Raw genomic sequence first — 21609 nt, 5'->3', positions numbered from 1 at the left:
ATGGAATGACTCAGCTGACCCACCATGAACCCTGGCTCGGTGCTCCCAGCTCAGGCACAGCGCCCAGGAACAGGGGTGACCTTCCCGCAGACCGGGGGGGGGGCTGTAGGACAGCGGGGTGCAGGGGCCAGACACTGCTCAGGGTGCTGCCGCCGTGTGCGGGTGGAGGACACGGTGTCTGCTGTCACACCCCGTCAACAGGGACAGGAGGCGGGGCTGGATGCCTTGATTTTCAGGTTTTCCTCTCGGAGGATCTCTGAGGAGGGTGCAGGGTTTCTCCCATCCCACCCCATCCCATCCCAATCCACCCCATCCCATCCCAATCCACCCCATCTCCCTGCTAACACCCCGATAGTGCCTCATGTTTGGCAGTGCTCCCTTCCCAGGCAATGCAACAGGCTGGAATTGTCACACACAGCCTGAAAGACGCCTGGCAGAAAGGGACTGTGCCAGTTCTTGCCCCAGATCTAGGGCAGGAGGGTGTTTCATGGAGTTTTCTGGACACAGGACTGTGCAGGGTCAGCAGGTGCCCATGCACAAGGATCTCCTTGCAGGCAGTGCCACAGGGATCCTGTCAACCCAGTCGTCTACTTCTGCCCCAGGGATGGGAGGATGAAGCCCCAGACAGCAAAAATCCCCCTTGCCCAGGGAAAGGCCAGGGGATATGATGCTGGATGTGCCTGAGCAGAGCAGCTCTCTAGAGGCAGACACCAACAGAGCCAACAGGCAGGGACAAGAGTATTTCCCAGCTTTATTTGCCACTGCAGCACCCCCAGAGCACTCCCGAGCCCTTCTCAGGCCACCCGCTTGTCCAGCAGTGCCAGCACGACCGCCGAGCCTTGCTTCGCCTCTTCCAGCAGCCCGGAGACCTTCTGTGACATCTGTGTGGGGACAAGACGTGTCATTTGCCACTCGACAGGACAGAAGAGCCACCCCCACCGTGCAGCCCAGCGTCCCGCCCCGGCAAGGGGCACGGCGGGTCCCGGGGCCTCGCCGCCATCTCCGTCCCACCTCAGCCGCCCCGCCAGGGGGCGCCCGCGCAGCCCCGCTCACCACAAGCTTGAACTTCTCGTCCGTGATGTCCTTGAGGTTGATCATGACATTGAAGTAAGCTCCGAACACAGCCGCTTCCAGCATTTTGGCTCCCACCTGGGAAAAGTCGGGCTTGCGAGAAGCTCCCCTGGTGAACCAGCTCCACCCCACAGCGCTGATGCAGGTCAGACCCTTACGTTGCAGGACTCCCACCCTCTACCACCCAGCAGCACACAGTGCTTTCCAGAGAAATGCATCCTGGAGGTCAGGACATGAGAGAACACCTTCCAGAGCTGGGGCCGTACCTGGATATCAGATTTGCAGGCCAGGTTGCAGTGTCGTGCCAGCTCCTTCAGAGCAGGCCACAGCCCGCTCACCTTCTCTGCCAGGCCGTAGGGCACCCCCACGGCCGTTTTCAGCCCCTGCTGCATGGCAGCCGTGCGCCTGGGAGGGGGGACAGCCCTGGGCTGAGTGCTGGGGGGCTGTGCCCCCACACTGAGCCGGTCCCCCCCCAGCCCAGCTCACCTCTCCCGCTCTTCAGGGGTGTTCCTGGGCAGCTTCATGGCTTCCTGCAGGCAAAGAAAAGCAGGTTTGCTGCCATCACCCAGACCGTGCCTTGCATCGGGGGTCGGGGCAGACTCCATAGCTCCCATGCTCTTGCAGACCTCCCTTATATGACAATGTCCTTTCCTCTGGCCCTGGCTTTAGCATCCCTGGAAGTGTTCAAAAAGCAAGCAGATGTGGCACTTTGCCATACGGTTTAGTGGGCATGGATGCACTCAATAGAAGGTTGGACTTGATAATCTCAGAGGTCTTTTCCAATCTTAATGATTCTATAATTCTAAGGTCAGAGCCCTGCTCCTAAGGAATCCAGAGTGCAGTGATCCCAGCTCTCCTCCCAGCTGGAAAGCCCTCCTGTTTCCCTGCAGGATGCCTCTGGTGGGACCTCACCATGTAGCTACTGAAGGCGCGGGAGTCGGCATCCACCATTGCCACCAGCTCCTCCATGGCCTGGTGGAAAGGGGGGATCAGCTTCCTCATGATGGGGTCCAGGTCCTCAAACTGCCGCTTCCCGTAGCTCATCAGCCCCACCATGCTGCCCAGTGCTGCTCCCTGCCAGGGTAAATCCTCCAGTAGGACACAGTGCCCACTGCTACCGGCATGCCAGCTCCCCTTGGCACACCCGGGACCCCCAGGCCTCCGTCTCTGTGTGGGGCGCATACCAGGGCTCCTGCAGCTGCAGACACGGAGCCTCCTCCCGGCGCTGCCGACCTCGCTCCGACTGCTCGCACGAAGGCACCCAGTGGCTTGGCCACCAGCCCCCCATCCACCTCCCCTGCTTCCACCAGGTACCTGCAGCACAGATGGTGTAGAGCTCCCCAGGTGCAGGGACACCACCACCACCCAGACCCTTCTCACCCAGCACTGCCCTCTCCAGCATCGACCCTGTGAATGAGTAGGGGACTAACCAAAAAAAACACAGCCTGAGGATCAGGGTAAGGACTGGGAACCCCATGGGTACAGCTGGGGAACACAGGTGGTGTGGAGATTGCTCTGCATTAGGCAGGTTGGGCTGATGCAAACGGCATTTGCTGGGACAGAAACGCCCCTGCAGCCATGTCCCAGGAGGGGTGACAAGGACTTCACCTCATGGGTGGATTTCCCTTCCTTTCCCCCCACAGACTCATGTTTCACACCAGGTGATGCAGCATGTGAGCCAGAGGCAGTGAAATTTTGCATGGGGATAGGGTAAGGAATTTAACATTCAAATCTGGCCACAAAACCTGCTCCCACTGCCTGCTTAAGTGACCTGGAGTTCCCTCACTCCACATTCACAACCATCAGCATTTGGGAGCAGGGACCACCCTGCTCCTGCACAACACCCAGCAGACGTGTTCCCAGACTGTGAAGAGGAGCTGGGAGCAGCCACTGCTCCCAAAACAAGCTGAGTGCAGGATGCAGGCAGCAGGATCCCCCTATCCAGGCAGGGATGGGCACCATGACAAGAAGTAGGATGTGGGTCCCTACTCGATGATGCGGTCCCGGGGGTGAAACGGAGACAGGGAGTCCAGGCCCAGCCGATTGACCACCTGCAAGGAGCAGCACCACTGCGTCAGCCCTGTCACGGTAAGTCCTGCTGCATCCTCATTCCCCACTGCTCATTAACCATGGGTGAGTCAACACTGGGACTGGGCCACCACCCAGGGAGAGGACAGCTGGCACCACCATCCCAGCCCATCCCAGACTCGGGGGCGGTGTGCGGTCACCTACGAATGACTGGGAACTGTACTGATAAATCATTAGCTTGCTCTTATCTAGCACGTTCCCCACAGGCTGGAAAAGTCCCTCCCTCCTGCAGTGGAACAGCAGAGCCTGTCTCTTCATTTCCAGCTTACTCCCCATCCTGGGACAGCCTCCCATAATGCCACACACTGTCCTTGAGCTCTGGGGACACCTCCTTCCCCTCCTGGCCTTCATGCAGGCAAGACAGGCAGCTGCTGCCCACACTCAATCCTCATGGGCTGTGGTCCCTGCTCCCTGTGCATCTCAGCATCCTCAGCACAATAAAGCAACTTGTCCTACTTGCTGTCCCCCCACAAAATCCACCCTGGAGACAAGTGTCACGCCTGGGGCCTGAGCAGTCCCAAATCTCTGCTCTGTGTCACTTTGGGAGGCTGGTGCGGAGTGGATGTGTCTCTCTCATGATCCTACCCTTGTGCTGGTACCAGAAGGAGCCACATTACCAGCCTGATCTTTTGTTCCTCCTCCAGGATAAAGAGTTTTTCCTTCTTGATGTAAAACTCAGCTGCGTCCAGCATGGCCTTCTTGGGAATGAGCCCCACCAGCTGAGACCCCACAACAGGGAGATTCAATTCCTGTGAAGAAATGTGATTATTCCCAGAGCCCTGCTGGCACTACTACCCCAGGCTGGCAGTCCTCATCCCTTCCCAGGACATGGGAAGCTCACGGAAAAGCTTTCAACAGAGGAGCTGGGGACTCGCAGCAAGTTGCTGAGCTTTTGGGGATTTTGTGCCATTCAGCACTTTGGCTGAGCTAAGCATGAGAAAGCAGAGCCTGACCTGGGGAAGAAAACTTGGTGGGAGACATCCTCTGGGAAGCCCCCTTTGGAACAAGCACCCCAGACCACCCACCTGTGCATCTCGGCAGATCTCCTCATAGACGGCGTGGAGCGGCGTGGTCTCAAAGTCCAGCAGGTTTGTTGAAACCTGGGCCATGTTCTCCTCCTCCAAATACCAGCCGATGCCCTGTACCTTCTTCAAGCGCCCAGGCTGCCAACAACTGCCACATTCAGGGCACAGTCCAGGAGGTGTGGGGACAGGCAGGCGTGCTCCTGGCGTGCCCGTGCTCCTGGGGTACCTGGTCGGGGCCGCGGCCCTGCTCACGGATGTTGAGGGCGATGTGGTGAGCCAGCTCCTTGGTGCACAGCAGGTTGATGTTGTACGCGATGAGGAAGGTCCGGGCGCCCGTCACTGTGGCCCCCCACCGGGGGACAAAGGTTGGGGGTCCAAAATCAGGAGCCCATTCTGGTTTTGCAAGCTGGGGAGGAGGGAGGAGATCGTGTGGGCTGGCATCATCCAGCAGCAGAAGCCACCCTCCCAAGGAGGGCATCTCCCTCCCCTGCCGGAATCTGCCACGACCACCTGTGTCACCAGCTCCTCGTGGTGCAGAGGGACTGTGCCAGCCCTCAGCACACTCCCTGAAGCCAGAGAAGTACAGGTCAGGTCTGCCCAGCCTGTGCCACCGCCAGGCTCACCTTCTCGGGGAGCGCCTCGTACTCCCCAGCACGGATGGAGGGCAGGGCTTTCCTGCTCTCGTCCCGTGCCGCCGCTCCGTACAGGTAAACTGCAAGACACAGCCAGGGGTGAACACCACCAGGCAGGGGCTGGCACTTTCTCCAACAGTTGGAATCATGAAGGGTGGGATGGAATGCGGAGAGGTTCCTCCCACTCACCAGGCACCCCCAGCTCTGCTGCCAAGCGCTGCCCGAAGATTTGAGCGCAGGTGACACACTCCTCCATGCTGACGTTCCTCACTGGCACAAAGGGGCAGACGTCCAGGGCCCCCATCCGAGGGTGCTCACCTGGTGGTGGGACAGATATAGGAATGGGAGATGGGAAGAACAAGCAGACAAAGAGGGAGAACAATCCTTTCCCACACACTTACAGACTGGACACCATTGCTGTAAGGAAATCACAGAATAACCCAAGTTTGAAGGGACCCCCAGGATCATGACTCCAACCCCTGGCCCTGCACAGGACAGCCCCAACAATCCTACCATGTGCCTGAGAGCATTGCAAACACTTCTTAAACTCTGTCAGGCCTGGGGCTGTGACCATAGTCCCTGTGTCCAGTGCCGTGCTTGGTCCCAGCAGCTGGGATGCTCTGTGCCAGCCCAGCTCCTGGGCCTCCCCCAAGCTCACCCGAGTGTCGGCTCATGTCAATGAGCTGTCCAGCCACGCGGGCCGCGCTCAGTGCCCCTTCCACCACAGCCTCAGGGGACCCCACAAAGGTGTAGACAGTGCGGTTGGTGGAGGCGCCGGCATCCACGTCCAGCAGCACACATCCCGGCGTCTGGGAGATGGCCTGTGCCACCGCATCGATCACCTGCCAGACAGCAGATGGCAGCAAGGGGACTGAGATGGCTGGAACCTCACAACAGCCATGGCTTTTCAAGAGAGGGGACATCTCAGCTCTCCCCCTTCCAGTTGGTGATGGGGTTGAGGATGACCACGTGATCAGTAGGGGTGCAGCCCGGCATGGAGCATCCCCTTCCCAGCCAGGGGGTTTGGGGCACCCCTGCCTCCCCAGACTTGCCATGGTGGGGGAGAGACACCTGTCTGCTGCTGCATGCCACAGAGCACCACCACAAATTGCTGTTCCTGAGGATACATCCCCCTGCCAGCTTCCCAACACATTTGGCTCTGCAAAGCCTCTGCCCAGGGGGAGGCTGTGTTTTGACAGCCATGCTGAGTTCACTAAACTCTCCTGCTGCTGGCAGAGCCAAAGTTCAGTTGAAGGCTGATGCCCAGGACAGACTCCATTAACCTGGACAGAGTCTTTTAGCACAACAACTGCAAGCAATATTTCTCTGCAGGGGTATCCCAGACCAAACCCAGATCTGGTGCTACAACAACCTGCAGGCAGCGGTGGAGGGAGGTCTGAGCCCTCACTTCTCACCGAGGTGCCAAAAGGGAGCCGAGGCTACCTTTAGGCATTTTTGGCACTAGCCAGGTAGTGAAAGGTGCACAGCACTGCAAAGGAGGCACAGCAGTCTGGCAGTGAGTACCGCCCTGGAGGGGGAAACCTGGCTGTCAGCACCCCCATGTCACCCACCCCTCAGCCCTTCCATGTATTCCCTCACCTCTTTGTTATTCCCCTCTGAGAAGTTGGGGACGCATTCCACCAGCTTGGCCATGGTCCCAGGGTCTGCTTGCACCCCGCAGCCCCTGGCTCGGTTCTTCACACCCTGGGGTTTCCTGCCCTTTCCTGTCCCACTGTGGAACAAAAGCCTCTCAGAAGCCGACCCGTTGCCTCTTTCCCAAGCTGGAGTTTCTCATTAACTGAATCGATCTGTGGCCAGGGGACAGAAATGGGCTTGGATAAACACCATGATACTGGCCCTGCTGTGCTTGGAGCAGCTCTGGGCACAAGGGCTCTGTGGGGCCAGATGGCAGCACTCACCTGCACCAATTAATGGATGAAGGAAAAAAAGCTGCTGCAATCAGCAAGATGCTGTGGTTATCACATGGGACAGCCAAGTCACTGCAATCAGTGCAGTTGTAGTGGGGGAAGAGCTCCTTATAGGAGCTCCAGCCAGCTCCACCTTGGATACGGGGTAAAACCCATCGCTGTGAGCAGGATTCGAACCTGCGCAGGGAACCCCTATTGGACTTCGAGTCCAACGCCTTCACCCCTCGGCCATCACAGCCCTGAGTCCCACGGTGGGGGGGCAGCCGTGCCCCGGGCCGGGCCGCGCCGCGTTTTCCCGGGAAGCGGGAAAGTGTCCGGGATGTCCCGGGACAGAGGGGGGGTGCGGGACAGTACGTGCACCCCGGCTCGTTGGTCTAGGGGTATGATTCTCGCTTAGGGTGCGAGAGGTCCCGGGTTCAACTCCCGGACGAGCCCTTCTTTTTGGGCACTCGCCGCTGCTGACCGCGGCACACCTCAGCACACTGCAAACATGGCCGCACATTCCCACTCCCCGCCTCCGCCCCGGCCTGCAGAGCAGCCGGCCCACACAGCCATGGCACAGCTACGCTCGGCCCCTGACGCGGCCTCTGCGCCCAGAAAATCACGTCCCTGCTCTGCCCCACAGTTATTCCCCCTGTTCCAACCCCCTCGCCAGCCCAGTGACACCTGAGGGACCCCCAGCGCCTGCAAAGACCTGAACCCCCTTCCCCGGCTTGGGCGCCAGGGGAAGGCAGCAGAGACAGGCACTTCCTCGGAGTGAGGAGAACGCCAGGGCAGAGGCTGTGTCAGGGGGATGTAGCTCAGCGGGAGAGCGCTTGCTTTGCATGCAAGAGGCCCTGGGATCAACCCCCAGCATCTCCATATCCTTTTGCCTCTCCAAGACCCCTCCCTGATGGATGCGGGGCCGCCAGAGACACCCAGATCCCTCCAAAAAATCCCTGGGCTGCCTGTGGCTGCATCTGACCTGGGATTGCCTCCTGGCATCCCAAGGCAGGCAGTGAGGAAATGCCCGCAGAGATTTCCCTCCCTGCCCACGTGCTGCACGCTGTGGTGGCACCCAGTGTCCCTTCCCCCACGGTGTCTCTTGGGGTGACCACCTGTGCTGGGAGGACCAGCCGGGGGGCAGGAGGGCTCTGGGTGCCCAAAAACAAGGGCTCGTCCGGGAGTTGAACCCGGGACCTCTCGCACCCTAAGCGAGAATCATACCCCTAGACCAACGAGCCGGGGTGCACAACTTGCCCTGCACCCCCCCTCTGGCCCGGGACACCCCGGACACTTCCGCGCTCCCCAGCAAAACGGCGCTCCAGGCACACGCTGCCACACGGGCCCTGCCTGCGCAGGGACACCGCGCACACACGCACCCACACAACGCTTTACAGCCCTTCCACACCGCACACACCGCACCCACTCACACTTCCCACGCTGATCGCTGCGCTCCCCTCTCTCCCGCCCACATCCCATGCGCACCGACACCAAAGGGCACCGACAGCCCCTGACACGCAGACACGGCCATTCGCTCCCACCGAGGACAAACACAGCTCACAGGCGGTCCCGCAGGAGATCGGCTTCGCGGGATGCCCCACACCGAAAGGCGGCAGAAAAAGCACCGGCCATTCCACCTGCTGCAAAGGCCGCCGAGGGGCTTTTTGTGGAGGAAAGAGGCGCTGGAAGTGGGACATGCTGGATCTGGCACCTCGCGGCCACAGCAAGAGGCACCTCCCTGCTCTCAGAGTGTGCAGGGCTCACAGAGCCCCGCATGCCTCAGTGGGCGGCTCCAGGGATCCAACGAGGACCCCACATGGCTCCTTGCACACTCCGCTCCCATCCAGTCGCCACGTGGTTTCCTCACTGGCTCGACCGCAGGTTTCCCCTGGCAAAGTCTCTGACGTCTGGATCCTTAAAGCAATTTAATCACGGCACAGGGACACAGGAGCAGCTCAAGATGGTGAGTCCGGGAAGGGACCCCGAACCAAGGAATATCCACCCCAGCACGGGCATCCCAGGGTCCCTTCCCTGCACAGGGGATATAGCTCAGCGGGAGAGCGCTTGCTTTGCATGCAAGAGGCCCTGGGATCAACCCCCAGCATCTCCACGTCCTTTTGTCTCCCCGGACCCCTCTCTGCTGGTTGCGAGGCTGCCAGGGCTCCCCAGGAAAGGCCTGGTGCTGTATCCTGGCACCTCAAGCCTGTGTAAAAATGCCCAGAGCTCTTTCCCTCCCCTGCCTGGAGGCTGCAGAGCACTGGAGCACTTTGTTTTCCTTCGCCGCGGGTCTCGGGGTGCCTCCAGGGGTGAACATGGGTGCTGGGAGGAGCAAGTGGGAAGGAGGGTTGGTGGTGCCCAAAACCTCTTCTGAGAGCTGGACCAATGAGCCTGGGGTGCACTGCTCCCCCAGGGATGTGGGACAGGGTGATGAGAGGGAATCCACTCAGCAAGCCGGGAAACGGTTCCACGTCCCCACGCCACTGCCCTCAGTATCTTTTTCCTCACCTCTTCCAGGTCTGCAAAACCTGGAGAATCCCCCGGGGGCATCACAGTCCCTGCCTGGGGCATTGAGGTGCTCCCGAGGGAGAAGCGACGTTTCCCTGGCTGCCAATGACCTTTCCATATCAGCTCCTCCCGGGACCCGCAGGCAGGACACCCCGGCACCCCCAGCGTGTGTATCCGGGCGTTGGGTAAAACCCATCGCTGTGAGCAGGATTCGAACCTGCGCAGGGAACCCCTATTGAATTTCGAGTCCAACGCCTTCACCCCTCGGCCATCACAGCCCTGAGTCCCACGGTGGGGGGGCAGCCGTGCCCCGGGCCGGGCCGCGCCGCGTTTTCCCGGGAAGCGGGAAAGTGTCTGGGATGTCCCGGGACAGAGGGGGGGTGCGGGACGATATGTGCACCCCGGCTCGTTGGTCTAGGGGTATGATTCTCGCTTAGGGTGCGAGAGGTCCCGGGTTCAAATCCCGGACGAGCCCTTCTTTTTGGGCACTCGTCTCTGGATTCCGGGCACGCGTGGGGCGACGCTGCCTTGTGCAGAGGGCACGGGTGGCCGACATGGCCCAGCCATGGTCGGGATTGGTCCCCTCCTGGGTGGGGAAGGGGCTATCGGGGCAGTGGGGGACAGCAGTGTGGGGTCCGTGCTGCCATCGCGGCCGCGTGTGGGCGGCACAGCCATGGTGCAGGGAATCTCCTTTTGGGAAGGCCTGATGTAAAAGGAGTTTATCATCGCCGCCTCGTGGAGGAAGTGGGGAAAAATCACAAAATTACTGGAGATGCTGGGGATTGAACCCAGGGCCTCTTACATGCGAAGCAAGCGCTCTCCCACTGAGCTACATCCCCTGCCGATGAGGAAATTTCGGGAGGGCACAGCCTCTTGGCACTGCAGGGGTCGTCTTTATTTGCCAGAAATAATGTTAGCTGAATTAGAGGCACTACGGCCACCCCACAGGATGCTGTTTGCAAGGAGCTGGGGGATGCAAGGGCTGATTGTCCCGCACTTGGTCTGCAGAGAACAGCAGGGGTGCAGTCCCCAAAGGAGGAGCTGTCCCAAAAGGGTTGTCTCCAAAGCCGGGGCTTTACCCAAAGGAGGATTTGCCCCCAAAAAGGAGGGGTTGTATCCAAAGGCGGGTTTATCCAGGAGTTGAACTCAGGATCTCCCACACCCAAAAGTGAGACATCTATCCCTACACCAACAATCTGGAGGAAACCCCAGGGCCTTTTGAGGGGACTCTGGCAGCCCTGCATCCATCAGGGAGGGGCCTGGGGAAGCAAAAAAACACATGGAGATGCTGGGGGTTGATCCCAGGGCCTCTTGCATGCAAAGCAAGCGCTCTTCCGCTGAGCTACATCCCCTGCTCCAGTGGCACTTGGCAGCCGCCCCTTGAGGCTCCATCCTGCCTGCAGGAATTTGCCAAGCCAGGATGTGGGAACGGCCCTGTTCCAATCCATGTTACAGCCCCATAGATCCCAGTGTGGCTTTGAGATAAGGGACAGGAACTGTGAGTGCTGGGTTACCAGCAAATTCTTTTTTCCCAGCTCCCATGAGGGTCAGCAGGGTGCTGGTGCTGGGGCTCCTATGGGTGCCATGAGGGCACAGCTCCAGGGCAGGACATGAGGAATTTTTCAGGACACAGGTCCTCAGAGTGGGGCTGCCTGTAGCTGTGCTGGGGTGGCAAGATGATCTGCTGCAGGAGCCCCAGCTGGTGGGGACCCCCCTTCACACAGGGACAACAGTGCAAAGAGGTGATTTGGAGACAGCAGCCAGCCTCTAATGCTAATTGTAACACATGGCTGTACCAGAGCAGAGATTCCCTCCATCCAAACCCCCTGAGCTGACTGAGGGGAACTGGGAGGATGGTGCAGCCACAGTCCTTCATATCACAGAGGAGTGGAGGGGAGCAGGCAAGGGAAACACTGCACCCCATGATTTCCAGGTCTCATAACCCCCCACAGATATGCAGCTCCTTCAACCCCATGTATGCAGCGCTGACAGCAGCTACCCCACACAGCAGTAACCACATCACCCTTCTCCTCTTTGGGAAGTGTGCAGACACCTCTCTCTGTGAATTAACAGCCCTGAAATGTTTAATCAAACAATTATTGTGTTTAAAACTCAGATTCCCACCCAGAATCCTGCAAACCGTTGGTATCTGGGCTCCGCTTTCATTGCGCTCATCCCAGTCTCTCCCTCAGGGCTGCCCTCCGCAGCAAAAGCTTGGAGCAGAGGAGGGTGTAGGACAGCCAGGAGCGATGTCTGATGATGATGTGGGCTCAGGGTGACACAGTGGTGGTGGAGCCAACAGGGCTGCGGGATGCAACTCTTGTGAGCCCCATTCCCACAGGGAGCACCAGGAGGGCCAGACTGGCTTGCCAGTGCCTTTTGATTTGCCTGCTTCTTCCCCCGTGACTCACACATGTGGGCAGCCTGTTATTTTCCTGGTTTATGGGATCTCCAGCCCTGGGGAAGAACCGGAGCCCTTGGCAGAGCCAATGCCTGTCTGGCTCCCCAAGCGTGGCAGGGGGGGCACCCTGAGCCCCTGCCCTGTGCTCGATCCATGAGTGGCTGGGGTGGGATATCCTCAGTGGTGTCCTCTCCTCCCTCTTGTCCTGGCCATGCAACCACTTTCTCTCCCCTTCCTCAATCTGGAAGGCTGCTGCAAGCTCCATCCATCCTGGCCTTGAACACATCCAGGGACTGGCTGCACAAGTCCCATCTCTCTGCCTGCCTTGCTTGCAGGCTCCCAGCTCCAGGGGCTCTGTCTCTCACCTGGTGGCTCCAGGTGTGTCCCAAAGTGCTCTGGCCAGCAGTCCTTGTCCCAGGGAGGAGGATGAGGGATGCTGCCTGATTGATGCAGCTCACCCTCCCAGCATTGCCCTCAGCCCAGTGCCCCAGTGCTAGTCTGGGATACACCTTTTGCAACCCAGTAAAGTCACAGGTGGTGGATCTGTCTCTTCATCCTCTCCCACTGCTGTGACACACCACAATTTTTGTCTTCTCACCTGGATGTGCAGAAAAGCTGAAGAGTGATGTGCTCTGTTGACCCACCAATCCTTCCCTCCCTATCACCAGCACCATGCTGCCTGAGGCTTCCATAGAATCATAGAATATCCTGAATTGGAAGGGACCTGTAAGGATCATCAAAGTCCAAGTCCTGGCTCTGCACAGGACACCCCACTAATCCCACCCTGTGCCTGAGAGCGTTATCCAAACACTTCTGGAGCTCTGGCAGCCTCGGGGCTGTGCCCATTCCCTGGGGAGCCTGTTCAGTGCCTGACCACCCTCTGGGGGAAGAACATTTTCCTAATCAAACCTAACCCTCCCCAGACAAAGTCTCCATTCCAAATGGTCCCACTTGCTGTTCACAGCAATCTCCCCTTTTCCATCACAGCTCTCTGTGCTTGTTTCTCCTCGAACCATGACTTCCCCTCTCCTTCCCACGTCATCTATCCCCAGGGTGGGAAGGTACCCGTCCTTCAGGAGCCTGAGGATACTGAGTGACCACAGGGAGAAGTTTTCCTCCAAGGTCATGAAGCAGCTGAGGGAAGATGGGAGGCGGGCAGGAGACATGAACCTCAACAGGCATGGCCAGAGGGTGGCATCAGGGCTATACACCAGGCTCTTCTCAGAAATGCTGCTGCTGCTTTTGAAAGCTGTAAGTAGGCAATACTGGGACCAAATCCCAGGACCCAGCTATTTCCCTCCATGTGCTTCCACCTGCTGAGCTTTTTTTTTTTTTTTCATCCCAGTCTTGTTATGTAGCTCCCTGTTTCTCACTGGAGACTTTGGCTGTGCTGCCTCTACAGAAACCTGTATTTAGGGCCTGATCAGCAGGTCTGGGGGGTCCTGCCCAGGGCAAGGGCTGGCTTGTGGGCGAAATGTGAATTCAGGACTGCTCTTGAGCTGGGAGCCAAGGAGGCATGGCTCCCAGCTGGAGTCAAGGCTCCTATGGGAGACAGAGTCCCCAGTCCCTCAGGACAGGGAGCCCTGAAAGGCACCAAGGTCCTCATTTCCCTGACTGACTGCACTAAGGCATCACAATTTTCAAGCCAAATCAAGAACCTGTGTAGATTTTCAGAGACACTGGACTTTCAGAAAAAAAACAGATTAAAATCTGTATAACCTCACCAGTGGAGTCATTCAGTGCAAAGCTACAAAAAAATGTCATTATTCTTTCCACCTGCTCCCTCGTGGACTGTTCTGTGGAACAGGCTTGAGGAAGGCAGCTGCACAAGGCCCAGAGACCTACAGCTTCCCAACAAAAATTTTGCTGGAATTCCAAAGTTTTTTGTCATTTTTTATTCAAAATTTTGCATCCTATCTCTGCAGACAGTTTCCAGAGCTGGGATAAAAATTCTGAGCAGTCCTTGGAAGAAGGACACCTCCCTTCTTCTGGTGCACTGGCTGCTGAGCAATTGCCATGTAAATTTTCTCCAAATTAGGAGCACCTCTACAAAGGTCTCCTGGGCAATAAAACCAGTTGAGCTTGGTCAAAGACTTTTGATGACCAATAGGCTTTCAAGCTCTGCATAATCCCTCATTATAAACACTCACAAGCTTTATGCAAATACTCCTATTCCTCCTTCCATCAGCTGAAAAGGTTCTGCCTGATGATCCATGGCATCTTAAAAAGAGGCTTTACTCAATTAGTGACATCTTCCAGAGACTCCTGTGTCCCCTATCCATAAAACAATTACTGGCTCTTCTTTTTTGCTCTTCACTGTCACCCGTTAAACACTGGGTGAGCTAGGCATAGGATGCCCATCCAAAGGACCCCATCTCCCAAGAATCCCACTTCTTTCTTCCCTGACTCTGCGTCCACCCTCCTTAGCTCAACCCCCCTCCAAAAATCGCTGCAAAATGCAGGGTAAATGCCATTTTGGAATGTCAAACCTTCGTGTTCCCAGCTCCTTGAGGGAACAAGCAATAAAGTCTGCTCCAGCAGGAATTCCTCCCTGAGCAGGTGCTTGCTGTGGGGCAGCAGGAGAGGTTTCCAGGATGAGAAAGTTGCCTTCGGGCTGGCCCCAGCAAACCACACACTCCTGTCAGCACAGGGAAGAGCTGGGCAGCAGAAACCCCCATGTCATACAAAAACCAGACTTCCCCAGCAGCAACAAAGTGCCTCCAGAGGAGGTCACCCCTCCAGATTCATGAACAAGGAACACCAGAAGACTCAGGTTATGATGTAGCAAGTCTTTAATGAGAAGGAGAGTGAACCAGTTGAGAGTACAAGTGCGTTTCCAGCGCTCAATAAAGAAATGGATAAACCCCACTTTGGGACAAGCTGGTCCCTACAAGGTGTCCCCTCGCCCCACCACCCCGTTACTATTATCTGCCATCTACAGCCTGCTAGAAGCATTTATTGCCCAGCCAGCAGCAAATGCCATGTAGAACATGGAAATATGAAGAGTTAGTGAGAGAAAGGTGTACAGAGGCACGGTCTGGAGTGACGAGCTCACATGGCTCCTGTCCTCCTGGGGGAACTGCTGGGAAACCCAGGGGCATCTCCTTAGTCCTCTTCCCCAGTCTTGGTCCTGTGCTTCGCTTGTCCTTCCCGACCACACCACTGGCACAGGCAGGAGGAAGAGCCCTGGCCAGGGACACCCTACAGCCCAGTGCCCAAGCACAGCAGTCCCGCCTTGCCCAGCCCCCGGGAGCCCACGGGGATGCCGCAGCAGCGCAGGTAGCTCCCGACTGCCGCCGACGCTGTGGAGCCCACCGTGGTGTTCTGCGGGAAGGAGCTGAGGATGGGCCCGGGCAGCGTGACCACGACCGTGGGTGGCTGGATGAAGGTGGTGGAGTCCCTGCAGCGGCGGAAGCAGGGCTGGTTGCAGCTGGTGGCCAGGGGCCGGGGACCGCAGGAGGAGGGCAGGCACAGGTCGTAGCAGGACATGGCTCGGCGAGGATGTGCACCTGAAAGCCAGAGTCGGGATGTAAAGGCAAGGCAGAGGTCTGTCTGTCCCTGCTGAGCCCTCACGCAGCACCTCCCATAATAAGAAGCATGGGAGAGCGAGCTAGAGGGATGGATGGTTTAGGAACAGCAAAGGAAGGTTTCCCCCCTTCCTCGCCCCATAAACCACTCGGGAGAGTGAGGGGAATTTGTTTCAGCTGCAGGTTGGTCTGGGAAAGCTGGAGGCACCAGGTGCTGGGAGCAGAAAGCAGACCCACTCCTGCTCCGGGCTGACGGGAAGCCTTTGGCAAGCAAGGTGCTCACAAGATGCATGTGGTTGAAGCAAAACCCACTTAAATCAGCACAACATGAGCTGAGCCATCCCATCCCAATATATAAGGGACCTCTGATGCCCTTCCATAAACAGAGGTACATCAATCCATGCAACCCAGGCACGTCCTGTTCTAATTGGTTTTTCTCCTTCAGCAAGGAAAATCATGAAGAATGCAACTGTTTATGTGATTGCAGACCCTGTAAGCCCTGCATCCTGGAACCCCTTGCACTCCTCGTATTAGGACAGAGGTACACCCTTCCCCAATGTCCTCTGTGGCTGGAAGGGAGGAGGGAGGCGTGGGGAAGGGGATGGAGTCTGTCTCAACTTACCCAGTTGGAGGTGGCAGCAGTGGCAGCTGGAGCAGGTCGTGGGGCCAGGCACTGTCCCTACAGTTTTATAGGGTGGCCCAGCCCCCTGGGGGAGCGGGTGCGTGCCTTCCGCCTGAAACTCCCCAACAACCAGCAGTTTTCTCCTGGAAAGCTCCCCCGACTGATTAAACAGTTCCCTCTTTCATCTCTCATGTTTTGTTTCCATGTAATACTGAGTAAGATTGAAATGATTCGGGCTACAGGCATTAATTACCTTCCTTCCTAAGGCCAAGGGACATTTTAGGTCTTTATGCCACCAGGCAGGAGAGTGTTTCAGCAAAATTTAGGGCAGACACATCCCCACCTTCCTCTCAGTACAACCAATTCAGCTCCCTGGTGCACCTGAGGTGAGACCAGGGATGTAAACTGAATGTAAGGAACATCCATTTGTAGTTAAATCTGGTGCCAGGAGTCTCATGGGTGGCAGGAAAGCTGAGGGGCTGCAGGGGTGAGGGTGCTGGCTATGAGCGATGTGGACACAGGGACCAGACCTAGCCCAGCATGAGCAATTTGTTATGGGTTTGGATGCACTTAGAGGATTTTCCTTTTCTTTTTTTTTTTTTTTTTTTTTTTTGTTGTTATTCCTCACACCTGGAATATGAGTCCTGCTTGGAAGGCACTTCAGATTTTAAAAGCAAAGTGATCATGGGCTCTGAAGTCCACCCCCACAGGTGACACACATCTAAAGTGGCTGATTTTCTGAATGGAGCTGATTTCCAAAACCCTTCCATCCCGCTCTTTGGATAGGGTAGTAGCAGTGAGCCAGAAGGTCACAGGTGTCTTTCCTCGTGATGGAGTGACATCGTCAAGACAGGGTTAATTACAGTAATTACAGGCTGCGGTGTGACACCGGATTGCTCTGCTGGAAGCCTGTTAGCTACTAAACATCCCAAACATCCCAACCTGCACTTAAACGTGAATCACCCACACAGTGGGGAGAGGGGGTTGCTGATGTGGAGCCAAGCAGCACCATGATGAGCCATCATGAGCTCTAGGGGCAAGGAAAGTTTGAAAAAGGCTTTTCATTTCACCCCAGCAGAGCCCAGCTGACGGCACATATATCTCCTGCCCTGGAATAAACCCTGGCAGTACCGGGACACACAATACTATGCGTGTATGGGGCTGCCAGTGTCCTGTTAAAGACGTGCCTGTGGGGTTTTGGGGGGTCATTTGAGTTCTTGGGATGACTTGGCCACAGTGGATCACACTGAATGGTCCCTAGTGACTCCTCCCTGCCCTGCCTGTCAGGGCATAAAAGCTTTTCCAGGGTTCTGGGGTAAAACCCAGCTATTTTTTAACATCATTCGGGAAGGGGGAAAAGGAAATCAGGTTTTCTAAGGTGCAGCAGAGGACACAGGCTTCAGGGAGAAGCAGCCTGGCAGCTTCTGGAGTAAGGCAGGAGGCTGTGGGTTCATCATTCATAATCCCCTAAATGATGACTTGGAGAGCAGGAAAAGATGAGGTTTTAGTTTAAGCTTTACTAAGTGCTGCTTTTTGCACCACTCTTGAATAATAAATTGATGCCACAAGTGCACCTTGGACCCACAGCCTGAGAATTAAACCCTTCTTCTACCAGCCAGGTTTTCTTTCCATTCACTAATCAGTTTCCATCTCTCTGTTTGTTGTTGGTGGGGGTAGTTTGGGGTTTGTTTGTTTGGGGCTTTTTTGTGGGTTTTTTTGTTTCTCTGTGCACTCCCATGATCTCAGGGAGTCTCTTGGGTGACTCCCTTCCAGGCTTTCAGGCACAGGGTGGGATCTTCTGAACTGCAGCCTCACTGTGTGTTTCAGTTTTGAAATCCAGTTAAAGTACTTGAGGTTCTGCTCACATTGGACCATCATGTCCCAGAATAACATCCATGGATGCATTGATGCTTGGGATAAACGCAATGGGGCACTCAGGGGGGGAATGTGAGCAGATCTGTGGACTGAAACAAGTCCTTTTCCTGGAAAAGACAGCAGGGGAAACAAAAGGCACGTCAGGATATTAAAATAATCAGGTTTGTGTAATGAATGAATTTTTAAAAAGGAAAACCAAAGGGGAAAGGGCAGAAATTCGGGAGATAAACAAAGACTGAATTTTCCAATCCCTATTCATTTCAGGGAATGAGCACTTTCTGCTTGAGATGTAACTTTTTCTGGAGGAACCTCAAACCTGAGAAAATTTCACCAAACCAAACATGTCGGTCCCACTTTCTTAACTTCTGCACGGATCCAGGATGTGTGGCCACTTCAGCCCTGCCTCTTCCTGCAGGTAAGGACACAAAAACATGGCCCAGGATCAATAACCCATGTGTCTCCCTTCCTATCACCAGCCCCAGCAGCACTTTGCAACTCCAATTTCCCCACTTTGCATTTTGATTTCCAACAATCCAAGGGCTGGATGTGTCTGGACTGGCTGGAAGGCAGGAGCTTGTCCCTGTCCTAAAATTTCTCCTGAAAGCCAAAGGCAAGGGCATATCTTGGAGCAGCAACAGACCTACAGCATCCTATCTCCAAGGAAAGTCTGCATGCAGGGCACTCACCCAGGGCTTGCCTCCTGGCAGCAGGACAGTCAGGGACCACTCCCAGATGGCTGATGGATGAGTGGGACACCCCAGTGCCAGGAGGCAGAATCCTGATGCAGCCAGACCCAGGCACGGAGCATCCTGGCTGCCTGTGTCCTTGTTGGGGCAGACTCAGGGTGCTCCAGGGCCACCGTGTGCAGCCCAGCCCAGGGAGTGGAGCCCAGCCGGTGCCACTGTGGAGAGCCAGGCTCCAGCTGCTAGGCGCTGTCCTGGGGCTGCAGATGATCCAGTTCCACAGTGCCATGGGATCCTTGTAATTGCTGCGTCCCTGGGTGGGCTGATGCCCCACAGGACCAGCGATGCTGGCACATTCCCTTCAGGAGGACTCGTCACTGCTCACCAGGACAGGGACATGTGAGTGCCAGGGCAGGGTTGAATGGTGTCCCGAGGGAATCCGTGGGGCTCCTCTCCTGGCTGCCTGTGCCCTGCAAGTCCCAGGTCCCATCCCATGACAGCAATCCCCCTACCATGCACTGCCACACCCCTGAACCTACCACCCTGGCCCATTTCACCATCTCCAGCTGCAGGTTGATCTCTCTCCAGGGCTGGGCCTAAAGCCACGCATTTTTCCCAGGAAATCTCCCACACATCCCTTGCAGGGTGCCTGGCTGTCCAGGCAGGGACATCTCCCTTATCTGGGGTGGCAGATCTGGCCCAGCACCACAGGATCTCATGGCAGTGGAATGGGATGGGGCCAGTGTTTCCCCACAGCCTGATCATGGTTTCTGGCTCGGGAGAAGCTGATGGAGGGAAGCAGCTCCTCACTGGTCCCCAGGGACATCTCCCCAAGGCATGGGAAGGAAATGTAGCCACAGGGAAGGTCAAAAAGGTGTGGGCAGCCAAGCCTGAGCATCCTCACCTTGCCTTGAAGCTGTGGCATTGCTTGGCCACATCCTCATTAGTGGAGAGGAGTAGAGGGGAGAAGGGAAGGCACTGGCAAGGCTGGCACTATGCCTTTCCCCAGGTGCCTGGAAGCACTGCCAAATGCAAGGCTTCCCTCTCTGCAAGACCACTGAGATTTCAGAGGCATTTTCACATCTTTCCTCTTCATCTTGCCATAGGTCACGCTCTCCTATCTCCAGGAATCTCCACTGTGAGCCCTCCTGCAGGCACAGGAGGGAGGGAGGGAGCTGCCATTGCACAGCAGCTCTGCCATCCTCAGAACAAGCACCTCTGGGACACGGCAGAGATGTCCAGGACAGCTTTTTGGCTCCCATTGGCATTTCTGGGGATGCCCAGGGATGCCCAATGCTGACCTTCTTGCCTACAGTTCAGTGCTTCTGGAGAAGAGGCAATGGGATGGCAGGAGAGAGGCTGGCAGGTGAGCTTGGGGGACAGGGAAGGGGACGGTGACAGCACCCTGCTCCCGTGGGGCATTGCACAGAAGGGCCACACCAGTCCCTGAGCCACCAGGAGCAGGTTCATCCCGTGGGAGCAGCAGTCCAGAGGCAGATGCGATGTGTGTTTGACACAGCAGAGCAAAACACAGAGAGCAGGAGGATACTGGGCAGGCTGCGCCAAAAGATTTACTTTGGGAGAGGGGTCCCTGGGGACCCGACGAGGGTGGGATTCGAACCCACGCGTGCAGAGCACAATGGATTAGCAGTCCATCGCCTTAACCACTCGGCCACCTCGTCCCCTGTGGCAGCCCCCTTTTTTAGCAGAATTTTTTTTAGCAGATTTTTTTTTGATTTTTTTTTTTTTCTCACAGATAGCAAAACTGGAGCTGGTTCTTCAGGGTATCCTTTGGTGAGCAAGGCTGGGCAGGCAGAGCCCTGGCAGCCCCTGTCACAGCAGGGCAGGGAGACAAGCAAGCATTTGTGACTCATTTGCCTCTCTCCCTGTTCCCTTCTGTGTTCATGGGGCGGCAAAGGGCAATGTGGCATTTATTGTTGCCATGAAAATGCATGCACCAGGCATCTCCATTACTCACCCACACCCAACCTGTGTCCAGAGGGTTTTCCTACATGATTTGGCACCAGTTGTGCAAAGCAATAGGGAAGGAAGGTGGTGGGGGTCCAGACAGCATCTAATGTATCTGGTATTTCCCAAATTCTCTGGTTTCTGGGAACAGTTTGGGCCATCTCTCCACTGTGAGGAGTGAAGGGAGAAGCAAAAGGAAACATTTCAGCCCCAGAGTAGAGTCGCCGGGGTCAGAGCACTGGGGACTGACAGTGCTCAGAGCAGGACAAAGACCCCCAGCAGTGCCCCCAACTTGGGGCAGGGAGGAAAAATAGCCCCCCAGGCTGAGGCACCACTGGGAGTCGAACCCAGGATCTCCTGTTTACTAGACAGGCGCTTTGACCAGCTGAGCCATGGCACCCACTGGCCCTGCTGGCACTGAGTGCTCCTGAAAACACCTGACCCTCTGCCCACCACTCTCCCCCCATGTCCCACACTGCTGCCTCAGGTTTGGGGTTCCCCAGCTCCAAAGCCCATCTCTTCTTGCTGCTGGGGAACCAGTGCCAGTGCTGACTCGAGCCCCTGGCACAGGGAGCCCAACACATCCTGCAAGCAACACCAGCTGGGTTTGGGGGTCCCCAGGCCCTACAGGGACATGCTGCCCCCTCCCCTTGCCCTGGCAGAGCTGTGCCAGCTGCCACCCTACAGTGTCCTGAGGTGACAGCCTCAGTCTCATCTCCCTCTCTGGCTACTTCCCACCAGCACCAATGGTCACCCAAAGACAATGGTCACCACAAGAGACACTGTGAGCCCCGGGGGGAAGGGACACTGGGTGCCACCACAGCGTGCAGCACGTGGGCAGGGAGGGAAATCTCTGCGGGCATTTCCTCACTGCCTGCCTTGAGGTGCCAGGAGGCAATCCCAGGTCAGATGCAGCCTCAGGCAGCCCAGGGATTTTTTGGAGGGATCTGGGTGTCTCTGGCGGCCCCGCATCCATCAGGGAGGGGTCTTGGAGAGGCAAAAGGATATGGAGATGCTGGGGGTTGATCCCAGGGCCTCTTGCATGCAAAGCAAGCGCTCTCCCGCTGAGCTACATCCCCCTGACACAGCCTCTGCCCTGGCGTTCTCCTCACTCCGAGGAAGTGCCTGTCTCTGCTGCCTTCCCCTGGCGCCCAAGCCGGGGAAGGGGGTTCAGGTCTTTGCAGGCGCTGGGGGTCCCTCAGGTGTCACTGGGCTGGCGAGGGGGTTGGAACAGGGGGAATAACTGTGGGGCAGAGCAGGGACGTGATTTTCTGGGCGCAGAGGCCGCGTCAGGGGCCGAGC

The 21609-nt window shown here is 57.0% G+C and overlaps 2 protein-coding genes and 12 non-coding genes across 15 annotated transcripts; 4 read left to right on the top strand and 10 right to left on the bottom strand.

Annotated features, from left to right (window-relative positions):
- Positions 1 to 733: 733 nt before the first annotated feature.
- FTCD (formimidoyltransferase cyclodeaminase) lies at positions 734 to 6589 on the bottom strand. 2 transcript variants are annotated; one of them, XM_042035236.1, is made up of 14 exons: positions 6416 to 6589; positions 5475 to 5658; positions 5006 to 5134; positions 4808 to 4896; positions 4411 to 4590; positions 4185 to 4322; positions 3777 to 3908; positions 3061 to 3122; positions 2256 to 2385; positions 1984 to 2145; positions 1558 to 1601; positions 1338 to 1476; positions 1054 to 1149; positions 734 to 881 (listed from the first exon to the last, which is right to left on the bottom strand). In XM_042035236.1, exons 1-14 carry the CDS (start codon positions 6467 to 6469, stop codon positions 795 to 797), a joined length of 1626 nt encoding a protein of 541 aa, XP_041891170.1. In that variant the 5' UTR covers positions 6470 to 6589; the 3' UTR covers positions 734 to 794. The 2 variants fall into 2 exon arrangements, with proteins under 2 accessions (XP_041891170.1, XP_041891171.1); XM_042035237.1 differs by lacking the exon at positions 5475 to 5658 and having other exon boundaries at positions 6416 to 6473.
- A 311-nt stretch (positions 6590 to 6900) lies between these two features.
- TRNAS-CGA lies at positions 6901 to 6982 on the bottom strand. The gene has a single exon. It is a non-coding gene; the product is annotated as a tRNA-Ser (tRNA).
- A 125-nt stretch (positions 6983 to 7107) lies between these two features.
- TRNAP-AGG lies at positions 7108 to 7179 on the top strand. The gene has a single exon. It is a non-coding gene; the product is annotated as a tRNA-Pro (tRNA).
- Positions 7180 to 7533: 354 nt separating this feature from the next.
- On the top strand, positions 7534 to 7605 carry TRNAA-UGC. The gene has a single exon. It is a non-coding gene; the product is annotated as a tRNA-Ala (tRNA).
- A 290-nt stretch (positions 7606 to 7895) lies between these two features.
- TRNAP-AGG lies at positions 7896 to 7967 on the bottom strand. Its single transcript has one exon. It is a non-coding gene; the product is annotated as a tRNA-Pro (tRNA).
- Positions 7968 to 8764: 797 nt separating this feature from the next.
- On the top strand, positions 8765 to 8836 carry TRNAA-UGC. Its single transcript has one exon. It is a non-coding gene; the product is annotated as a tRNA-Ala (tRNA).
- Positions 8837 to 9427: 591 nt separating this feature from the next.
- TRNAS-CGA lies at positions 9428 to 9509 on the bottom strand. The gene has a single exon. It is a non-coding gene; the product is annotated as a tRNA-Ser (tRNA).
- Positions 9510 to 9634: 125 nt separating this feature from the next.
- On the top strand, positions 9635 to 9706 carry TRNAP-AGG. Its single transcript has one exon. It is a non-coding gene; the product is annotated as a tRNA-Pro (tRNA).
- A 292-nt stretch (positions 9707 to 9998) lies between these two features.
- TRNAA-CGC lies at positions 9999 to 10070 on the bottom strand. The gene has a single exon. It is a non-coding gene; the product is annotated as a tRNA-Ala (tRNA).
- Positions 10071 to 10511: 441 nt separating this feature from the next.
- On the bottom strand, positions 10512 to 10583 carry TRNAA-UGC. The gene has a single exon. It is a non-coding gene; the product is annotated as a tRNA-Ala (tRNA).
- A 3823-nt stretch (positions 10584 to 14406) lies between these two features.
- On the bottom strand, positions 14407 to 15886 carry LOC121667978 (beta-keratin-related protein-like). The gene is made up of 2 exons (XM_042035238.1): positions 15782 to 15886; positions 14407 to 15141 (listed from the first exon to the last, which is right to left on the bottom strand). Exon 2 carries the CDS (start codon positions 15119 to 15121, stop codon positions 14834 to 14836), a length of 288 nt encoding a protein of 95 aa, XP_041891172.1. The 5' UTR covers positions 15122 to 15141; positions 15782 to 15886; the 3' UTR covers positions 14407 to 14833.
- A 4053-nt stretch (positions 15887 to 19939) lies between these two features.
- Positions 19940 to 20021, bottom strand: TRNAS-GCU. Its single transcript has one exon. It is a non-coding gene; the product is annotated as a tRNA-Ser (tRNA).
- A 612-nt stretch (positions 20022 to 20633) lies between these two features.
- Positions 20634 to 20707, bottom strand: TRNAT-AGU. The gene has a single exon. It is a non-coding gene; the product is annotated as a tRNA-Thr (tRNA).
- A 607-nt stretch (positions 20708 to 21314) lies between these two features.
- On the bottom strand, positions 21315 to 21386 carry TRNAA-UGC. Its single transcript has one exon. It is a non-coding gene; the product is annotated as a tRNA-Ala (tRNA).
- Between the last annotated feature and the right edge of the window lie 223 nt (positions 21387 to 21609).

Source organism: Corvus kubaryi, unplaced genomic scaffold (genome assembly GCF_017639235.1).
Source record: "Corvus kubaryi isolate FWS band 111438036 unplaced genomic scaffold, C.kubaryi_AGA036_p1.0 37383, whole genome shotgun sequence".
NCBI lineage: Eukaryota > Metazoa > Chordata > Aves > Passeriformes > Corvidae > Corvus > Corvus kubaryi.
This window is presented reverse-complemented; position numbering and strand designations above follow the sequence as displayed.

What these genes read in the sequence shown, in the direction of transcription:
- FTCD (XM_042035236.1), bottom strand. Translation starts at nt 6,469, where the DNA reads ATGGCCAAGCTGGTGGAATGCGTCCCCAACTTCTCAGAGGGGAATAAC. An exon ending in AGATCTGCCGAGATGCACAG is followed by an intron (nt 3,909 to 4,184) that starts GTGGGTGGTCTG and finishes ATTTCTTCACAG; the next exon opens with GAATTGAATCTCCCTGTTGT. An exon ending in AGGAACAAAAGATCAGGCTG is followed by an intron (nt 3,123 to 3,776) that starts GTAATGTGGCTC and finishes TGCTCCTTGCAG; the next exon opens with GTGGTCAATCGGCTGGGCCT.
- LOC121667978 (XM_042035238.1), bottom strand. Translation starts at nt 15,121, where the DNA reads ATGTCCTGCTACGACCTGTGCCTGCCCTCCTCCTGCGGTCCCCGGCCC.